At 39.0% G+C, this 18,110-nt stretch overlaps 1 protein-coding gene across 2 annotated transcripts in view; it reads right to left on the bottom strand.

Annotated features, from left to right (window-relative positions):
* The window catches only part of PTPRN2 (protein tyrosine phosphatase receptor type N2), a 989,298-nt gene that overhangs the window by 92,144 nt on the left and 879,044 nt on the right, over nucleotides 1-18,110 (bottom strand). The window contains exon 14 of one of the 2 annotated variants that reach the window (XM_037891071.2): nucleotides 6,053-6,247. The exons of the other annotated variant lie outside the window; for it this stretch is intronic. Coding sequence (XP_037746999.1) covers nucleotides 6,053-6,247 — 195 coding nt within the window. The remainder of the gene's footprint in view (nucleotides 1-6,052; nucleotides 6,248-18,110) is intronic. 2 annotated transcript variants of the gene reach the window in all.

Below are 18,110 nucleotides of genomic sequence, written 5' to 3'. Positions count from 1 at the left end.
ATGTGCACTGAAAGCGGAACAACAAGTAATGGGCATAATCTGTAGCAAGAGAGCTTTAGGTTAGATATTAGGAAAAACTTTCAAACTATAAGGATAGTTAAGCTCTGGAACAGGCTTCCAAGGGAGGTTGTGGAATCCCCATCACTGGCTTAGGTTTTAAAAAATAGTTGGACAAATACTAGTTAGGGATATTCTATGTTTTCTTGGTCCTGGCCTCAGCACAGGGGCTGGACTTGATGACTTCTCAAGGTTCCACCCGCCTACCTTTCTATGACTTTATATACTAAGGACAGCGTTAGGTTGTCTTTAAAAAGATACTTATTGCTGTTGCCAGTTATCCTTGTTGCCCAGTTACAAGCCCCAGTGGTGAAGAGAGGAAAATGTTTCAAAATAACTTAAAAATTCAGAGAGGAAAACAGGGAAGTGCCTTTTGGCAACAGTGAGTCTGCAGGGAGGCAGCCTACTCTGCCCGTTCTTAAGAACACAACTTATAAGTCAGCTACTCATTCAGCAAGACAAGGGCACAGATTTATTTCCCTGTGGTATTTATGTCTTTTTGGATACTAGCTATCCAAATCATTAAATCAGTATTCCAGCAAAGGAATGTGCTCTGGATAAGCAACAGCCTTTCCCCGTGTGAGCTCTATGCTTGGAATGCTCTTCCTGAGCTGGCCTGCAAGGTCACCATCATTTTCTCCTTCAAATGCTTCCTGAAGACCTACCTATACCAGGACACCTACAACTAAGTATAGCAGCATGGTTGCAGTAATTTGGGACTGAAAAACGTATATACGTGTGTGTGTACGTCTACATGTGTGGCTGTATTTTTTTTTAAAATGTGCTGTTTCTCTTTTCCCCCATTCTACACCTGTTTTTCTTAAAAAAAAAAAGATGTAAACTTTTTGGCATAGGCACTGTGCCTTCTACGTCTTTGTACAGGACTCAGCTCATCATGCTGCTACTGAAAACAAAGAAAATTCAAATAAAAACCAAAATAGTCAAACAGACGTTCTTGTCTGCAGCTATTTGATTTTATTAGTAATTCTGGTTTCTCCTTCCTGCCCTCCTCACCTTTGACCTTCCCCGAGTAAGTCTGTCATGTACCCACAGTGGGCATGTGCCACTGTCACTTGGTGGAAAGCTCCCAGGCTATAGATCAATCCCTTTCTCCTCAGGAAACACCCTCTCTGCTGCCTCTTCCTGCATGTTTTTGAGTTAGACACCAGTCAGAGTGTGTGCTAGTATCCAGCTCGGTGGTATCAATCATCGCATGTTGGGCACTCCTTTGTTTAGTAAAGCATTTTAGATGCTATAAATCGAGGCAGTTCAGTGATTTTTATTAATGGTTTAGGATGAAATCAAAGCCTTGCAGCGGTTTAATAGTTTAGTGGGCAGTTTAACAAGTGGCTTTGCAGTTTATCTTTGCCATAATGTATTTTTAAATACAGTTCAGCACTATTTTATAGACCATTTAAATGAAGTCTATAGGGGATACTCCCTGCTTCTCAAAGATTTCTTTTTTAAAAAAGTGTGTGCAGAGTGCTTTTTTTTTCAAAAAGACAGAATTACTATGGCAGAGCATAAAATACAAATACTGTTTGAAATCCCCACGTCTAAGTTCCAGGAGTCTCTCTATTCCTTTCTTGCAGCTCCACTCAAGTCCATGACCATCACTTTGTCAAATCAACATCAACACTAAATCAAACCACACCATGTGAAAGGTGGAATGCAGAACTAAAGTTTCTGTCTCAGGTTTGGCTAGCTTCCCAACAGCACTTCTAGGATCTATGTAGTCCAGTTCTAGTTTTATTACAGAAAGTCCTCCCAGAATGGAAGGTGATCTTTTGAAGAAACATCTTCTGGTTACTAAGGGTTACCAAGTCCCAGCCTTCAGTCTCTCATTCTCTTTGCTCCCAGCATGCATGGTGGTGATGAAACATCCCATGCCCTTCTTGTTTGAAAAGCACTAGATGCATGACGTATCACGAACACTTCGATGGTGTAATTTTTCCAAAATACATTATTTTTGCACATATTCTCAAGGGAAGACTTCTCAGACCTCTAGTTTTAATGTGTTATTTTTGTTTGTGTGTTTAGAAAGGCAAGACCATTCACCCTCTTTCCCAGATTCTAATCTGTGCCTCGTGCTTTCAATTTCACACCTTTTTTACTCGTCTTCCACTCCAAAAAAAAAAAAAAGCCATGAAAAGTCAGTTCTGCTTCTGCAAACTCTCATTTCACTGACAAAATATACAATATTTAAACAGAGATAAATTTAGCACTGTCTCACAAAAATCATATGGGCCATTTCTCTCAGCCCATTTCTTGATTTGAAAATTCATAACAAGTTATGATTATTTTAATCAAACAAGCATGGAAAGAAATCAACATGAGTTCTTATCCTTCCCGTCACTCACCATGACCTTTCTGAAATTGCACCCCCTCTTTTTTTCCTTCTTCTTTTTTTTTTTTTTTGCAAGATCAAAGACACCTTAAATTATGACAGCTTCTTCTTCTTCTTGTTCCTCACACTGCTACCAATGTCAGAATGCAGAGTCACTAGTATGGTGGCATAAAACATGCTTCTCATTATATCCTCTCTAATCGAAACTTCCATGGGTCAAACACTGGGATCTTTTCACAAGATAACCTCATTCAGAGCAGTGGCTTTCTATTAACCTGCTAAAAATGTGGGGTTTACAGAAAAAACAACCAACCAAAAGGGACAAAAATTACACTTTGCCACTACTCAAAATTGCCCCTCTGGGTCTTGAGTTTTTCTCTACTACCTAACACAAAGTAGCTTAGACTACTATCAAGCATTGCAGAGGCAATATATTTGTGGAAGAGCAAAGTGGTATTCTACCATTTGCCAAACAGCAGCAAGCTGAGTTTAGGTTCTGGTATTTCTGTTTATGCATAAGGGCAAATAAAAAAGGGTGGATATCAGTTAAAAAAAAAAAGTCTAAACAGGATACCTGAGTATTCTAAGTGAGTTCCTCCTCAATGATTTCCATAACAGATCTGCTCAATTTACAAGTCAAATCAAGATGTTTCCAACTATAAGCTCTTACTGCTATCTGAACATCACAATGTTATTTCCCCTGGGAAGATCCAAGCCACCACGAACAATAAAGATTCTAGAGTCCTAACTCAGCTAGCTACTTCATTGCTGAGCATTGTAAAACTGAATACCACTTTACTGTTCCGTAAGTCTATTTGCTCTGCAGTGCTGACAATGCTCCCCATCCTTATTAGGCCCTTATTAACTTTTGTCTTTTTTTGTACTAAAGCATCTCTGCATAAAATATCTATAAAGTAACTTTTTATTTCACAAGATGATAGCAGCAGGAGAGGATAGAGTTGGAAAGCATCTTATATATCATCTGATATATCAACGAATTCTAAAATGGGGGCCTGTGGCTCCCATCTACTAACTACAGGATGTATGAAAAAGCTGATCACTTGCATGTTTTCCTTGCTGCTGAACTCAAATAAGCAGCAATTTCTCAAGGGATTCAGGCAAATAAGGTTTGCATTTATTTTTGACCAAAATGTAAATCAGGTCAGCTCTCAGATTCCTGCCAGGCTGCCAACATAACTTCCAGTGCCATGCATGTCAGGCAACCCCAATTAAGTTCTATCAGCTGCTTCAAAGTAGATGCTTCCATAAAAACCTTACCTAACTTTGCCTTAAAGAAATCTAGAACTTATAGTAGAACTACCTCTTTAAGTAAACAGTTCCACTGTCTGCTTGACCTTCCTATGAAACTTGTTTTGATATCTAAGCTAAATGCATCCTTTCAAATTCTAACCCCTTTTTTGCTAATTATATCCTTGGTGTCTATTAAGAGTAATTCTTTCCCGTTTTCTGTACTCTTTCCCTTTCCCACATTTAGAAGCAGAGATGCAGACTCCTCTGAATTGCTAGCTTTTGTTTATTCATTTTAGGCTACACAGGTTTAATTTTTTTTCACTCTCTCCTTATAGGTCATACTTTCAAGGCATTATAGCATTTCAGTTGCCCTTCTTTGAACCCTCACCATCTAAGATTTAACATATGTTGTTAGATAGCTAACATATGCATGAGTTCACTCAGGGTTAAACAGAATTGACTGAATTATGGACACTGAACCACCACCACCATCACCACAGTACTCCTAATCAATCTGTTTGTTTTTCAAAACCCATTCATAGGTTGCAAACATATGGCTTATTTCCACACACACTTAGTTGAACTTTTGGGAAAATTCCCAGATCCAGAATTAACACTACTTGGTTCCCTTATGCAAGTTTCCTACCTGTTCATTTGGCTTTGTGTGATTTTTAGGTTTATTTTAGCAGTATCTTTGTAAACTATTTTGCTCCATTTAAACCAGACTCATTAACTGCATATCTTAAGCATATACATTGCCGTATACTTAGGCAATTTTGTACTTTCTTTGGTTTTACCCACAGATGCTTGGGATACAAGCATTATATCACTACTTACTCTTGTGCCCATCCTTACTTTAGCGGTTATTTGAAAGGTGAGGTTTCGGGGTGGGGAATGTGTTGGTAACTACAATATCCCAACAACTGCAGAAACACAAAAACAAGTGAAAGGTTGTAGTTCTGAATAGGCAAAAGTGGGATTGTAAGAGCCAAGGTCACAGACCTTTTGGGTAACATATCCATCTCTCATTCCCAGGTGCACTTGTGCATCTGTTATATATCAGGTTAAAAACCTAACTCTGCTGTTTGGAAATGTATTTACCCAGGAAAGCTCTGCTCAGACACAGCATCTGGTTTTCAAGCAGATCCTGCTTTTCCTCAGTTTTATAGCTGAGCTGACGGAGGCTGACGGAGGTCAGTGACTTGGCTAAGGTCAAATTGGCACTCTGGCTTCCATTCCATTTTCTATTAGGCCATATGGCTTTCCCACAAAACTTGGAAAATATTTAAGTAGGTGAGCGGCTTTATCTACAAAACCGTAAAAAGGAAAAGGGTGCAGGAGAGAGGGAAGCATGATGAGACAGCATGACATGGACAGAGCAAAGATTCCTTCCCAGAAATCCCATTGGTCTTCTCAGAGCTATATAAATACATAGCTAGTGAGGGGCAGCAATTTATTGATTGTGATTCAGTCCAGCTGGATAATCTTAACAGTTAGCAGAGGGTAAATGTAGAAAATGTAATAATAACAATAATAATAATGCCACCTAGCTCCTTTCATCAGTAGATCTCTTGGCACTTTACAAAGGAGATCAGTATTACGACCCCCATTTTACAGATGGGAAAACTGAAGCACAGAGATGTGAAATGACTTGCCCATGGCCACCAACAAAGGCAGGAATATAACTCAGGTATCTTGAGTCCCTGTCCAGGGTCCTAACCACTAAGTCATGCTGTCTCCCCTGGGTGGTGAAAAGCATTTCACTAGCCATATACACACACCCATGAGAACAAAGTGGCCATCTCCCACAACACTTTCGAGCCCAGGTTTCACAAACAAAACATATTTGTGCAGTTTCAAACATGAGAAAGATACAATTACTTTAAAGGAGGAAAATCAGGTTAGGCTAAAAATTCAGATCCCCCACACACCCAATTTCAATGAAAACAATTAGATACACATTGTTAATATTCTACTGCAGCTTTTGCAGCACCATTATACTACATGCCAGAAAGAAAAACTGACCAGAAATCAAAGTCTTATTTAATTGTCCAAGCCAAGTAAAATGGCAAAAGTAAACCAATAGGACAAAGGGATGAAAAGTAAATTATCTTTGGTTTAAAAAGAAAAATCTATTTTAAATGTCCAAGCTAAGAGAATGTATCCTAAACAGAAAAACAGCACAGTGAAAAGTAAGGATTTTTTTAAAAAACAATTTTAGTTTTAACTATTTAAAGGTCAGATTAATATAATAGGTGAAGGATTTTTTAAAAAAATGTTGTAAGTTGACAGTATCCCTTTAGAAGTTAAATATTTTTCACAGTCTACTTTAAATTGATGAACTACCAATTTTAATTTTGATTACATTTCACATGCCATAAAGAAAACTCTGCTTACCAGGATCATGTGACCGGTGGAGATGTCCATGTTAGACTGAACTGGTTCTTCACACCAGGATGATGTGCTGCTCCGAGCAGAGGGGCTGGCAATGGGCCCATCGCTAAACTGTGACGAGACACTGTTTACACGAGAAGTGTGCAGGGGCTCTGGTCGATCAGATGATTTTACAGCCATGCGCTGACGGCACAGCTCCTAGAAGACAGAGAAAGAAGGGAACAATCTGCAGCTAATAGCAGCCACAATGGAATAAAAGTCTGCTAAGGACAACACAGTAATATAGTACATCTCTGGAGTGGGAGTGTTTTTCTTCCCTTAAGGGCTAATATTTTGGTATTCTGATACTTCTGATATATACATTTACTAGACCCACTATATGAAATAACTAGATGTTGACCATCCCAGTCTCACGGAAAAGAAGTTTAACTATGAGTGCATGCATGCCACTCTTTTAAGACTGCCTCAAATAATATTTTGGGGCTGAAATTCTATTAGCAGATGGATACGTTGTTTTATACCATACTTCATTCTATGAACCTAATTCTGCACTGTACAGCCCACTGAAGTTAATGGGGTTGCACAGGTGTAATTGAGAGCAGAATTCAGCCCTGAATTTGAAAGCTCAGCAAGTAATAGCAACTGAATTGATGTGCTCTCTAATATAAATTCTAGTTGATAGATGTGCCATTTTTCTTCATTAAAATAGAGCATACACAACCCTTACTCCTAGATGTGAGGCACAGAAAATGAAGAATGACATTAACAAAGAATAAAAAACAGAAATCTGTCACATGTGCTATAAGCAGCTTTGACAAAGAAAGAAAACTGAACCTACCAGACATCCCAATCCAACCCAGATAAAAATCACCAAAACCAACAAAAATCTTCCCTAAATAAAGCATTTCAGTTGCACCATACATGAAATGCATGTCTCAAATATATTGTGTTTATATAGTAATGGAGAATGGTGCTAGTACAAACGTTTCCAGAGAAACAAGGTACTGCATTTTGAAATTCTGAATCTAATGGGCTAAATAGACCCTTGGTTATATTGTCTCTGTTACAATGCATTTAGATTCACTCATGTGCAGTAAAATTTCAAAGTAAATAATAAAATTAGCATTTTTACATATGTCTACTGCCCATGAAGGATTTTTAGAAGCCTATGCTGCACAGTAAGCCTGGCTATATTCATGGTGCTTAGACATATTGTACATGTGGTGTGGTTGCACATTTGTCTCCAATTACTTATTTTACAGAGACATATACTAAGAGCTTAGTTGCTTGCCTCTGGCGATCAAAATAATAGATTTTGAAGAATCCATACTGTTAAAATGTGATGGCCTCTGTTTTCTTATTCAATAAGAATATAATTGCAACTCAAGGGTCATCAGTAAGATGACTTTTAAAACTCCATACATCATAGGAAATAAAAGGTTTTCTTCTTGTGATTGAAATGCATCCATTTAATGCACAGAACTTTTTTTTTAAGACATTCAACTGGTATCTTTCTTCATCACAGTTGTGTCAATGACTCCAGCATTCAAATCTAGTATCCTCCTTTCCCAGTGAAAATCTGAATAAAAACATATATCAGGATAGCTCTTTCCACTCCTAGGCAATAGACTAAAGAGCTATAGGCCAAAAGACCATCCAAATGGTTTACACCTGCCTTTCATCCTAAGCTGCCATTTTACTTCGTATTAAAGACCTCTGTACAGCGCAAGGTCTTTTTGTTTGTTTGTTTGTTTTGGGGGGGGGGGGGGCGCGCGGGAAATGGAACACGTTTGTATATAAATTAATGAGAGTGAGACAAAAATACTACAGTGTGTAATATAAAGATACACATTACTCACTTGTGGCAGATGCAACAATTATGCAGATCATCCCAACTGAATGTCCATAAAACCCCAAAATATAACAGTGGTGGGTTTTTTTTTTTCCTATTCATGCCCCTTTTTACAGGAAAAAAAAAAGGATTTTTAAATAGAGTGCAACTTTTTTTCTCTTTTATACTGACCTAGTTTTCCATATCTCCTTGTCTGTAAAGCTAGGTGCCTTAGGCTAGTCTACACTACACAGGTACTGCCAATACAGCTGTACTGGCAGAGCTCCCTAGTGTAGACGCAGCATATGTCGACAGAAGGAGGTTTTCAGACAGCATAACACCACCACCTTCCCGAATGATATTAGCTATATTGACGGAAGTATTCTTCTGTCAGTATAGCTGCGTCTATACTGGGGGTTTTGCTGGCATAGCTATGTCAACTGAGGGTGTGTCGTTTTTTCACATCATTGAGTGACACAGCTTTGCTGACAAAACTTTGTAGTGGAGACCTGGCCTTAGTTACCAGGTATTGACCACAACATGACAAAAATATGAGAATAGAAATTTAAAGCCTAAAAATTAATTTGAAATAGCTTTTATATTTATTAGTGTGTTGCGATGTAAGGTAAGATATCAAACTATCGGGGCTAAGCATTTACATCACAAGAAAGTTCAGGTTCTCTGCTCTGTAAAAAGGATAAAGAGTGTTTCTCTCTCTCTGAAGGGTCACACAAGCTATCAGACCTCAAAAATATCACTATTTCAGAATGACTTTTGCTAACCTCCGAGTTACCCTGGGGCAAAATAATTTTAAAACCTCCTTAAAAAAAAAACCCAACTCCACATTTGGGAGAAATTCAAAAATGTTTGTATGATGGCTTCTTTATTAAAAAGTAATAGCTGTTCAAATATCTAAATTTAGACTTATTCCTGGTAGGGATGGGTTATTGGACAAAGTGCAGGTGAAGTGGTTAAAGGTAAATAAATAAATGTAGTTTCTCATGACTAACAGGTAAGTGGCCCTGCACCGTATCTGGCTCTCCCCATAATCTGGAATCATCCAGAAACCTGCCTAGTCCTGGCATAAATTTAAGCAGTCTCGGGGCTGCTATAATTTGTGCTCTGCTGCTCACAGCCCTTACAGGCAATTGCAGCTGCCAAGGATAGCCAGACCATAGTGGATTCACCGTCATGACTCCTATATTTAGTCCTCCAAGGGAGTAGCAGAGCCAGCTATGAAGACTCTATGCCATACATGGAAACCACAGCACTAGGGGTATCTGGGTGAGCACACGTGATGCCTTTATGACACTTCAGTGGTGAAAATGGGCCATAAAGGGGCTACGGAAGAACCATGTGCAAGTTACCCATGTCCCTGTTCTTGAAGATATAACCTCCTGCTCCAGTGGCAGCTCTAGGAGGGATTGTGCTTCCTGCATTCTTGAGGATGGCTACGCTGTCTTCTCCCTGCCCCTGTGTGGGATTCTTTGCACCCCTGGAAGTAGTAGCAGGAACCGGTCACACGAACTGTGATATTGGCCAGTCCTTGCAAAGGGCATGGAGAGGAAGCAGTGTTTGTCCTCACTCCTCCCCCAGACAGGGCCAGGGCACCAGTTTAGTCACAATATCAGGAAGGCTTAAGGAAGTGGTCTGGGCTGTTCACATAGCCAAAATAAAATAAAATAAAATAAAAGGACAAAAAAGGACCTCCATTGGTAGGCATTACAAATATTTAATCAACCTGACTGAGCCCTAAAATATTGTTAATATCACTGAAATTCCATCACTGGGCCTTGACAGAGTTGACGTCACTTTGTTTAAGCCCTTAGTCAAGCCCTGAACATTTAAGACCATAGTTAAGAGGACCATCAGCTATCTACACATTTCTCTGCACTCTCAAGTGTTTATGTTTTTAATTCTGGAAGCAGCAAACATCATGCCCACCAGATGAGGTTTAGAACCCAACACTGAACCCAGACGTGAGGGTTCCAAACTGAACTACGAACTCAGTGAACACTGGTATCAGCACGGACCCATTTAATAATCATTTGCAAAGAGAGAATTCAATTTATGCATCGCACTTTTGTATTTAACATAGTGGCCAAGGCTATTACTACACTACTGTGACTGTAATGTACTGTCTTTGTATACTGCTTGTCATTCCTCATTTAAAAGCATCATTTAGGCCTAAAAAAGCAATCATACTGCATACAGTGATATATGAAGGAATGATCCTCCTGACCCTTTTGGGCTATGATCTAATGGATGGGTCGGACATAAACATTTATTTAAAATGTAATTTAAAGTTTATGACATTATTTCCCATTACATAGAAATTGCTATCACATGGAGGCAGTGCCTCTGTTTTTTATTTCCCAACATTTATTATCAAACTTATGTGGAAGTGACATGTAGTATATAATGGAAAACTAATATCACAGTGTGACAAAAACGGCAATAACCAAGATAAATATTCTGAAAATAATGTCCAGTTAAATGAGTTTAAAGTACAGTGTTATAATCATCTGTAGAGAGCTTTTTCATTTGAGAAAGAAAATTGATAACCCTAAACACATCATAAACAATATTTTCAGAGAAACCTTGGAACTCTTCCAATGAGATTTTGAAGTGATCCTAAATTTTTTATCATCCCACAGGGAGATGGAGGGGTGAAAAGGAACACTTACAAAAAATAAAATAAACACAACATTATAAAAAAGCGGTGTTAAAGTAAATAAATCAAATATTTAATTGGGATTAACACACTGTAGATTAGAATTGGCTAAATTGTATGTACCCACTAAAGATGAGCCTTAATTCACCCACTGTTCCTCATTACAGGCACAACAGTTCGCCTTCTCAACCCAGGAGCAGGAAGTCAGTCTTAGTGCAGACCATGATACAGGGAACTTACGCAGTGAGAAGCCACAGTAAGGAAATCTTACTACAGCACTTTTTTGAATTGTGACTGAAACCCTCTTCAAGCAGCCAGATAGCAGCTGCATTAGTGAAAGCCTCTCTTTAATCAAAAAGACAGAATGGACACATGGTTTGTACATTCCTGGCTAGGACTCCTAACTATCACAACTGATTTTCATGCATAACCTCAACTCCCTGCATTCCCACCAGACACCAAGAGGCATCATGCCCACTCAGAAATGAATCTCACTCTTTCAATGAGGTGTCAAGCCAGGGCTGCTTTAGAAACGCAGCCAACATAATACGGCAAGTGCCATCTCTTCTTCAGGATGTCCCTGTTCCATGACAGCATTGCGCATTTGCTGCCACATGCTTTTACACTGGATGACAGCCGTCAAGTATCACAAAAGTGTAGGAGAGGAAACTAGAATTCATATCTACCAACAAGACAGGCTAACAATACACCAGGTTCCTGGAAAATCCATTAAGACCACATGGGTTACTAAAAGGCCTATCTTGAAAGATACCTTACAATGAAGTGTACATGGGTTAAGTTTACAGCAGAAGAGGACATTCAAACTAGCCTGAGGTAGGGCTTCAGTGGTAAATATCAACTTGTTTCCTCATATGTAATGAATAATTAAGCTTTCCCTAAATCTGAACCTTGGGCTCCACCACAAAGGAGTCGAGGAAGAAATTATCAGAGCATGCCCAGTATTTGCTCTGAAAAGTGTACTGTTAACCAAAGAGATAGCATACTGACAAAGCCAAGAACACAGTTCCCCACCCACTCCCCACAAATCCTCTGATAAACATGGCACAAAGTCCAGAAAGACCCTTTTATGTATGTTGATTCTGCTTATGCATAACTGCAATACATGACAGTATGTAGCACAGGCAAAAGTTAGAGCACAGAAATAACTAACTAACATAAAATAAAACCAGATGACTCCTTGCCATAATTAGTCAGAAAATGGAATCTGATCAGCACAGTAAGATGCTAATATCAGGAGATGAAGATGGCAATTAAGAGAGGCCTGATACACATCTCTTGCTTATGCTCATTTCTTTTAAAGATGAGCTGTTGAGCATTGTCACCCTCTCTCCAAACTGCCTTATATGCAGATATCACAGTTTATTGAAATGTGTCCACACAATCTGACTGTGTTCTGTCTGTGTGTCTTGAGGGGCTTTGTGGTCCTAGCCCAGTAACAGATTTTGACTCCTGAATCATTCTCACCTAGTGAAAAACAGTAGACTGCCATAGGAATCAGCAGATGCCTTGCGATCCAAACTCCAGGTTACATGAACTCATGGCAAAAAATCCTAAACTCCACATAGACAGTTACATAGACTAAAATATTGAAACTTGATCAAGAGAGTCTCACTTTGTAGGAGCCTGCCTGCCCTGCTGTGGACAGCTGGACTTTTAGCAGCTCGGTCAACTGTGCTAACCGGAGCCACCAGGGTCCCTTTTCGACTAGGTGTTCCGGTTGAAAACCTGGCAACCCTAGTTGTTATTCTTCCCAGCATGTTTACCTCAAATCTGTTGAATAGGAACCTGGAAACTAAGGGAATTCACAATTTTCCAGTTTATTTAAAACAAAACCAAACCCTGCCCCCAACAATATATACTAGTAATAAAAGTCAAATTTCTTCATTATGCATCTGAAGTTACATAATTTAGAGAAGTCAAAACCAATCCAATACAGAGGCCTGGCATTCTCAAATGTTAATCTCTTGTTAACCAAAACCAAACCAAACCCACCTCTGCTTCTTCACCACATTTGAAAATTGTGAACACCAGAGATGGAATCAGAATTATCTAGGGAATAGAATTAGGAGAAATGAAAAGATATCAAAGGAAAATTCATATATATTAACAGTGGTGGACACTTACACAGCATGCCCTTAAAACCTAAACCAGACAAGCATCGGCGAACGTAGCTGTAAAGCAACAAATCCACTTTAACCAGAACTAAACAAAATGACCTAATATTTATTTTGATTTGTAATAAAATTAATGTTTGTAGAGTGCAATGAACAATGTGAAATATTCAGTTTTAAAAGATTCTGTGCTACAACTGCTAACAGAACATACTGTGGGTAGTAAGAACCTATGCAAATTATATAGCATGACCTTTAAAATTACTCAGGAAAATTCTCCTCCGCTATGCTTTCCTTCTCACTTATTTGAGCATTTTTCTTTTAAAATTATGGAACTGCCCTTTACAGTTAAAGCTGAACTGAGTTTTGCACGTACAGCATGGATTCAACCATTTTGTTGCACATGTACTGACACCACCACAATGAAAACAAAAACTGGAAAAGTTTACTGTATCTAGAAAAATCAGATTAATCTATACCTGGACTACAAACACTATGATGCACTAAGTATAATTGTATGGTGTGACTACAGAGCAGAAGGGAAGTTGTTTGGCTGCCTTCACTGTGCATTTCCATAGCTTAACACGTTTGGATTTCTTTTAAATTTAACCTTCACTGAGCTTCCTGGGTTTGTAATCCTTGTTTGGGGAATAATTACAACCTCCCTGTAATTGTTTTATTCTTATATTATTGAAACAATCTCAACCTTAATTCAATTTTAACAAATTTTTTGTCTGGGAATATAATAAATAATTCATATGCTGGGAATAGTTATGTATATAATTTTGTTTACAATTATGAAATGGTAACTACTGGAATCAGAGTACATTCCAACAATGAATCATCTGATAAATATTGAAATAATGCTTAAATGAGATATGTATAGAGAACATAATGCTACCTTTGGACTAGATGCATCCTTATAAATACGCATTCTGTTGCTCTTTTAACCCCATCCAGACTGCTATGTAATAGAACCGGGGGGAAAGGAGAGGGGAGGAAAGGACTAGACATTTTAGATTTATTAATTTAGCTGGGCATGCAGAATTGTTCTCTACATTTTAATTGTCTACCTAGGTTGTCATCCATCACCACGGTCTCCAAGCCCATTATATAATCTCAAGTACTTTGTTGAGATTTAGTTTTTTAAAATGACTTCGATGATGGAGCTGTTCTCATTTCTCCTGGGATACTATTCCAGAGTCTATTATCTTGCAGCCAGAAAATCATGCAAGGCTTTGATAATCATGTTTGTGTTTTTCTAATAAGACCCCAATTTTTTGTCATCACGCCCCGTGAAATGAAAAACTTCAATTAGTTTAGCACTTCAAGTGATGCTTGGTCATGATTCATACAATTATGAACCCATACTATCTCACACATAAGAAAGCAGAAGTAGTTGCAGAGGAGGGGAAAGGAAGGGAAAAGTTAGTGTTCCTTAAACTGGAGAGGAATTTTTTGGTTTTGGTTTGTTCCCTTCACTCCTCGGTTTCAAACATTTGAACAACAGAGCGATGAACTATCCTCCCACCATAAGAAAGCCACATACTACAAGGGCATGAACACATCTATAAAACCGCAGTGGACTTGAGCATTTCCATTTTTCTATTATTCTAACACTACAATTACACCATATTTAATATACAAGATTTCCATACACTCTTAGTTCCCCAACTGGCCCCTTAAAGCAGATGTTGAACAGCCTAAAGCTTGTGTTGTTTTTCTGTGGTATGGATCTTCCCTTTATAGGGATTCCTGGGCAGATGTTACCAGGTGAGGGCCTAATAGTTACAGGTTCCAATGAGTCTGTACTGCCATGGAACAACTGTGGTGTGGTTTCTCTTGAAACCCAGAGGCACAGGTCTCCTTACAGAGGATACGGGCTTCATGAGGATCAGTGAGGTTTGGGGGCAACAGTCAATCTGTTCTGCCACTTTCTCCTAATGGAACAACATGGGAGATAACTCTGAGTGGAACCTTAAGCAGACTTCTTCCCCCTTACCCTCCCTGGTGCGTCCTTTCCTAGAAAAGGAAGTGACTGGGGGCGGGGGGGGTTATTAGGCCAAAGAATATGAAAAATCATTTTATGAAACCGGTGCCTTTCACTACCAAGATTCCAAATGTAAATGCTTCAGAAGAAGAGAAGAAATATTAAGAAAGTTTTAGAACTTTCTTAAAAAGGACCTCAAATAACTTTTCCAGACACAACGATTGTAATTCTGGGGAGGGACAGGGGTCCGAGGTATACCTGGAAACATTTCTGTGGCAGATCGTTTTGTCTGTTTGAACCAAAAGCGGCTGCTAATTGCACATCACATGGCTGTCATCGCTACTGATGTGGTTGTGTGTAATATATTATACACACACAAGATAAAATGCCACACCTGTAAACTGGGGAGGAAGGATGGACTTGTAGTTAAGAAACTAGATTGGAATACAATAGAGACGATCTAGGTTCAGTTCCTGGTTCTGCCACAGACTTTGAATATGACATAATGGCCAGATTCTCAAAGTGCTCAGCTCCCCATGAGAGTTGCTAAGTCTGAGCACTCTTGAAAATCTACTCCTTGATCTCCAACTCTTCACTTCCTTTGTCTGTCTTGTCTATTTACATTGTATGCTCTTTGGGGTACAGACTGTCTATTATTATGTGTTTGCACAGCGCCTAGCAAAATGGGATCCTTACAATACAGTAGGGGTTACTGTAATACAAATAAATAATAATGGTGCTATGCATGTGGTAACACCAGGCAGAATCACGTGATAAATGCATTTATCATGCATCTTTGACTTCATCTGCCCACTCAGCCAAGTTTTTCGTAAGACACCAAGACACCTAGAGCAGCTTTCAGCAGCTACTTATTATTTAAGTTATTTAAGGGGGGGGAGGGGGGCCAGAAAAATGTTTCCTCTTCCTCTACCCAAAGGCAGAGCTCTGGGTATCCAAACTGCAAAATTTAGTCCTGAAACAGGTACAGTTTCTCAATAGATAAAAATGTTCAGACCATATAGTCAGTTGTCCTGTGGCCCCTCAGGGGTAGAAATTGGGTTTTATCCCATTAGAAGGAAAGATTTCCAGCTTCACAATGGACCTCAGCATTTACATCTAGCTCTGGAAGGACCTGACATGATAGCTTCCTGAGACATGAAAATGTAACTGTTTCAAAACCTATCGTAGCCCATTTTACAGAATTCTGTGGCTCTGTCTGAACCCTGTGTAGCTGGACTCACGATAACTGAGGCAAAATATAGTCCCTATAGTTTTTTTTAGATCTAAAATAGTTTTTTTCCTGTAAAATATGGGGTATATACAGAGTAAGCTCTTATTTGGAATGACCAGCATAATTCACTTCTGTCTAGTTAGGTTTTTATAAGGGTACCCATCATCATGGTCTCTTAATTGCTGTCCCATGGAAAGTAAACACAAAATCACTTCTACTCCTGATAGCAGGAACAAACTTAAAATTCAGATTTTATGCAAAATACATATTAGATAAAAAGTATGAAGGTGAGGTTTGAGAGGGACAGCATGAGGGAGTTAGGTCAACAAGAGGGCTTTGACTCTTGTAAAGTAATGTGACTATCCCAAAGTCCTACCCACAAGAGTTTGTGAAGTTCTCTGGAATGACAGCAAATGTGTGTATATATGTTAAAGAGTATGAATGATCTCAGAACAGGCATTCTTCCCTTGGTTGTGTAGCCAACAAAAGCTAGGAGTAAAAAGGATTGATGACAGTAAGTAATATTATAGATTCCCCTTAAACATTACACGAGACACTGAAAATTAGAACTTTGTACCAAAACCTTAGTCGCAACACTTACAAAAACTTGGAGATTTAACATTTGGGGGGAAACAAAAATAGAGAACCATTGCACCAGTCTTTTAATTGCTCTTTTTTAATTGCTACGGTACTGCCAGCCAGTGATGAAGGAATCGCTGCTGAAGCCCTGACTTGCCTTCCTGCTGTCATATGCAATAAATATCTCATTGGAACAGGCACAAAGAAAAAAGGAACTATCTGATGTCATAATTGAAGTTCCTTGGTATGTTTTTTTAAATATAACAAGTCTCTATGTAATTATGAACATAGGTATTGCCATACCGGTTCAGAACTGTGATCCATCTAATCCGGTATCTTGTCTCCGACAGTAGCTAATACTAGATGCTCCAGAAGAAAGTGCAAGAAACCTTGCAGTAGGGAGATGCAGGAGAATCTGCTCTCCAGAAAGGTCTCATCCTAAATCAGATATTGTCTTAAACCCTGAAGTGTGAAGTTTTAGGTCCCTTCCAAAACTTTTTAGCATTATCTGTTTTAACTAGGATATTTGTCCAGTTCCTCTTTGAATCTTACTAAATCCTTGGTCCTGATGATATCCTGTGGCAATGAGTTCCACAGTCTAATTATGTGTTATGTCAAAAAGTGTTTCCTCTACGTGTTTAGAATTTTCTATCTTGTAATTTCATTGAAAGTCCCCGCGTTCTTGTGTTACAAGAAAGGGAAAAACAGACATTTCTGCTTTACCTTCTGTGTGACATTCATTATTTTGTACACTTTTACTGTTAATTGGTGATAAAACAAGTACTTGGAAGCACCAGAAGAATGGCCTACCACAAGGATCAGTATGGTCTCCAACGTTATTCAACTTATATTCAAATAACTTGCCATATACCAGGTCTCGAAAGGTTGTTTATGCAGATGACATATGCCTTGGCATTCAGTCACACTCCTTTGACATACTTGAGAGCATTCTGAATGCAGATATGGTGGCTATGGCCAATTATTGTAATTAGTGGTGCACAATACCAAGTGGAAGTAAGATTGGACAGAATGACTTCCACTTACATCATGCACAAGCAGGCAGAGTGCTAAACACAGTTCTCAATGGTCATCAAATACAGCATGATTCATACCCAGTCTATCACGCTGGACAGAACTCTCACAGATCACGACCATCTTACAAATACAGTGACTAAGGTCAAAGTGCGAAATAACCTGCTTGGAAACAACATGGGGCCAGAACAACACGGGCTGGCCAACACCCAAACATTATGCACTTCAGCCTTAGCACTCTGTTATTCAACCGCAGAGTATTGCACTCCAGCATGGGCTCGCTTGTCTCACGCAAAGAAGGTCAACATACAACTTAATTCCACCACACATTTTTTCAGGCACACTTAAATTTTCTCCTCTACCATGGTGACTGGTTCTCTGCAGTAGTGCTCTGCCCTGTGTTTGTAGAGAGGAAAGCGTAGCAAAGCTCATGATGAAATTGCGTGTGTCACATCTACTATTAAAGTCTTGTTTAATCCACCACATAATCATCTACCCTCACATCACCAGTTGTGGATAAGTTTACCAGGTGAGGGATTTACAGTAGAGGCTACATGAAGATTGTCATGGTCCGCAGAGAAAGTGACAAATA

Source organism: Chelonia mydas, chromosome 2 (genome assembly GCF_015237465.2).
Source record: "Chelonia mydas isolate rCheMyd1 chromosome 2, rCheMyd1.pri.v2, whole genome shotgun sequence".
In the NCBI taxonomy this organism is placed as follows: Eukaryota; Metazoa; Chordata; order Testudines; family Cheloniidae; genus Chelonia; species Chelonia mydas.
Note: the sequence above shows the minus strand (reverse complement) of the source record. Positions and strands in the feature narration are given on the sequence as shown.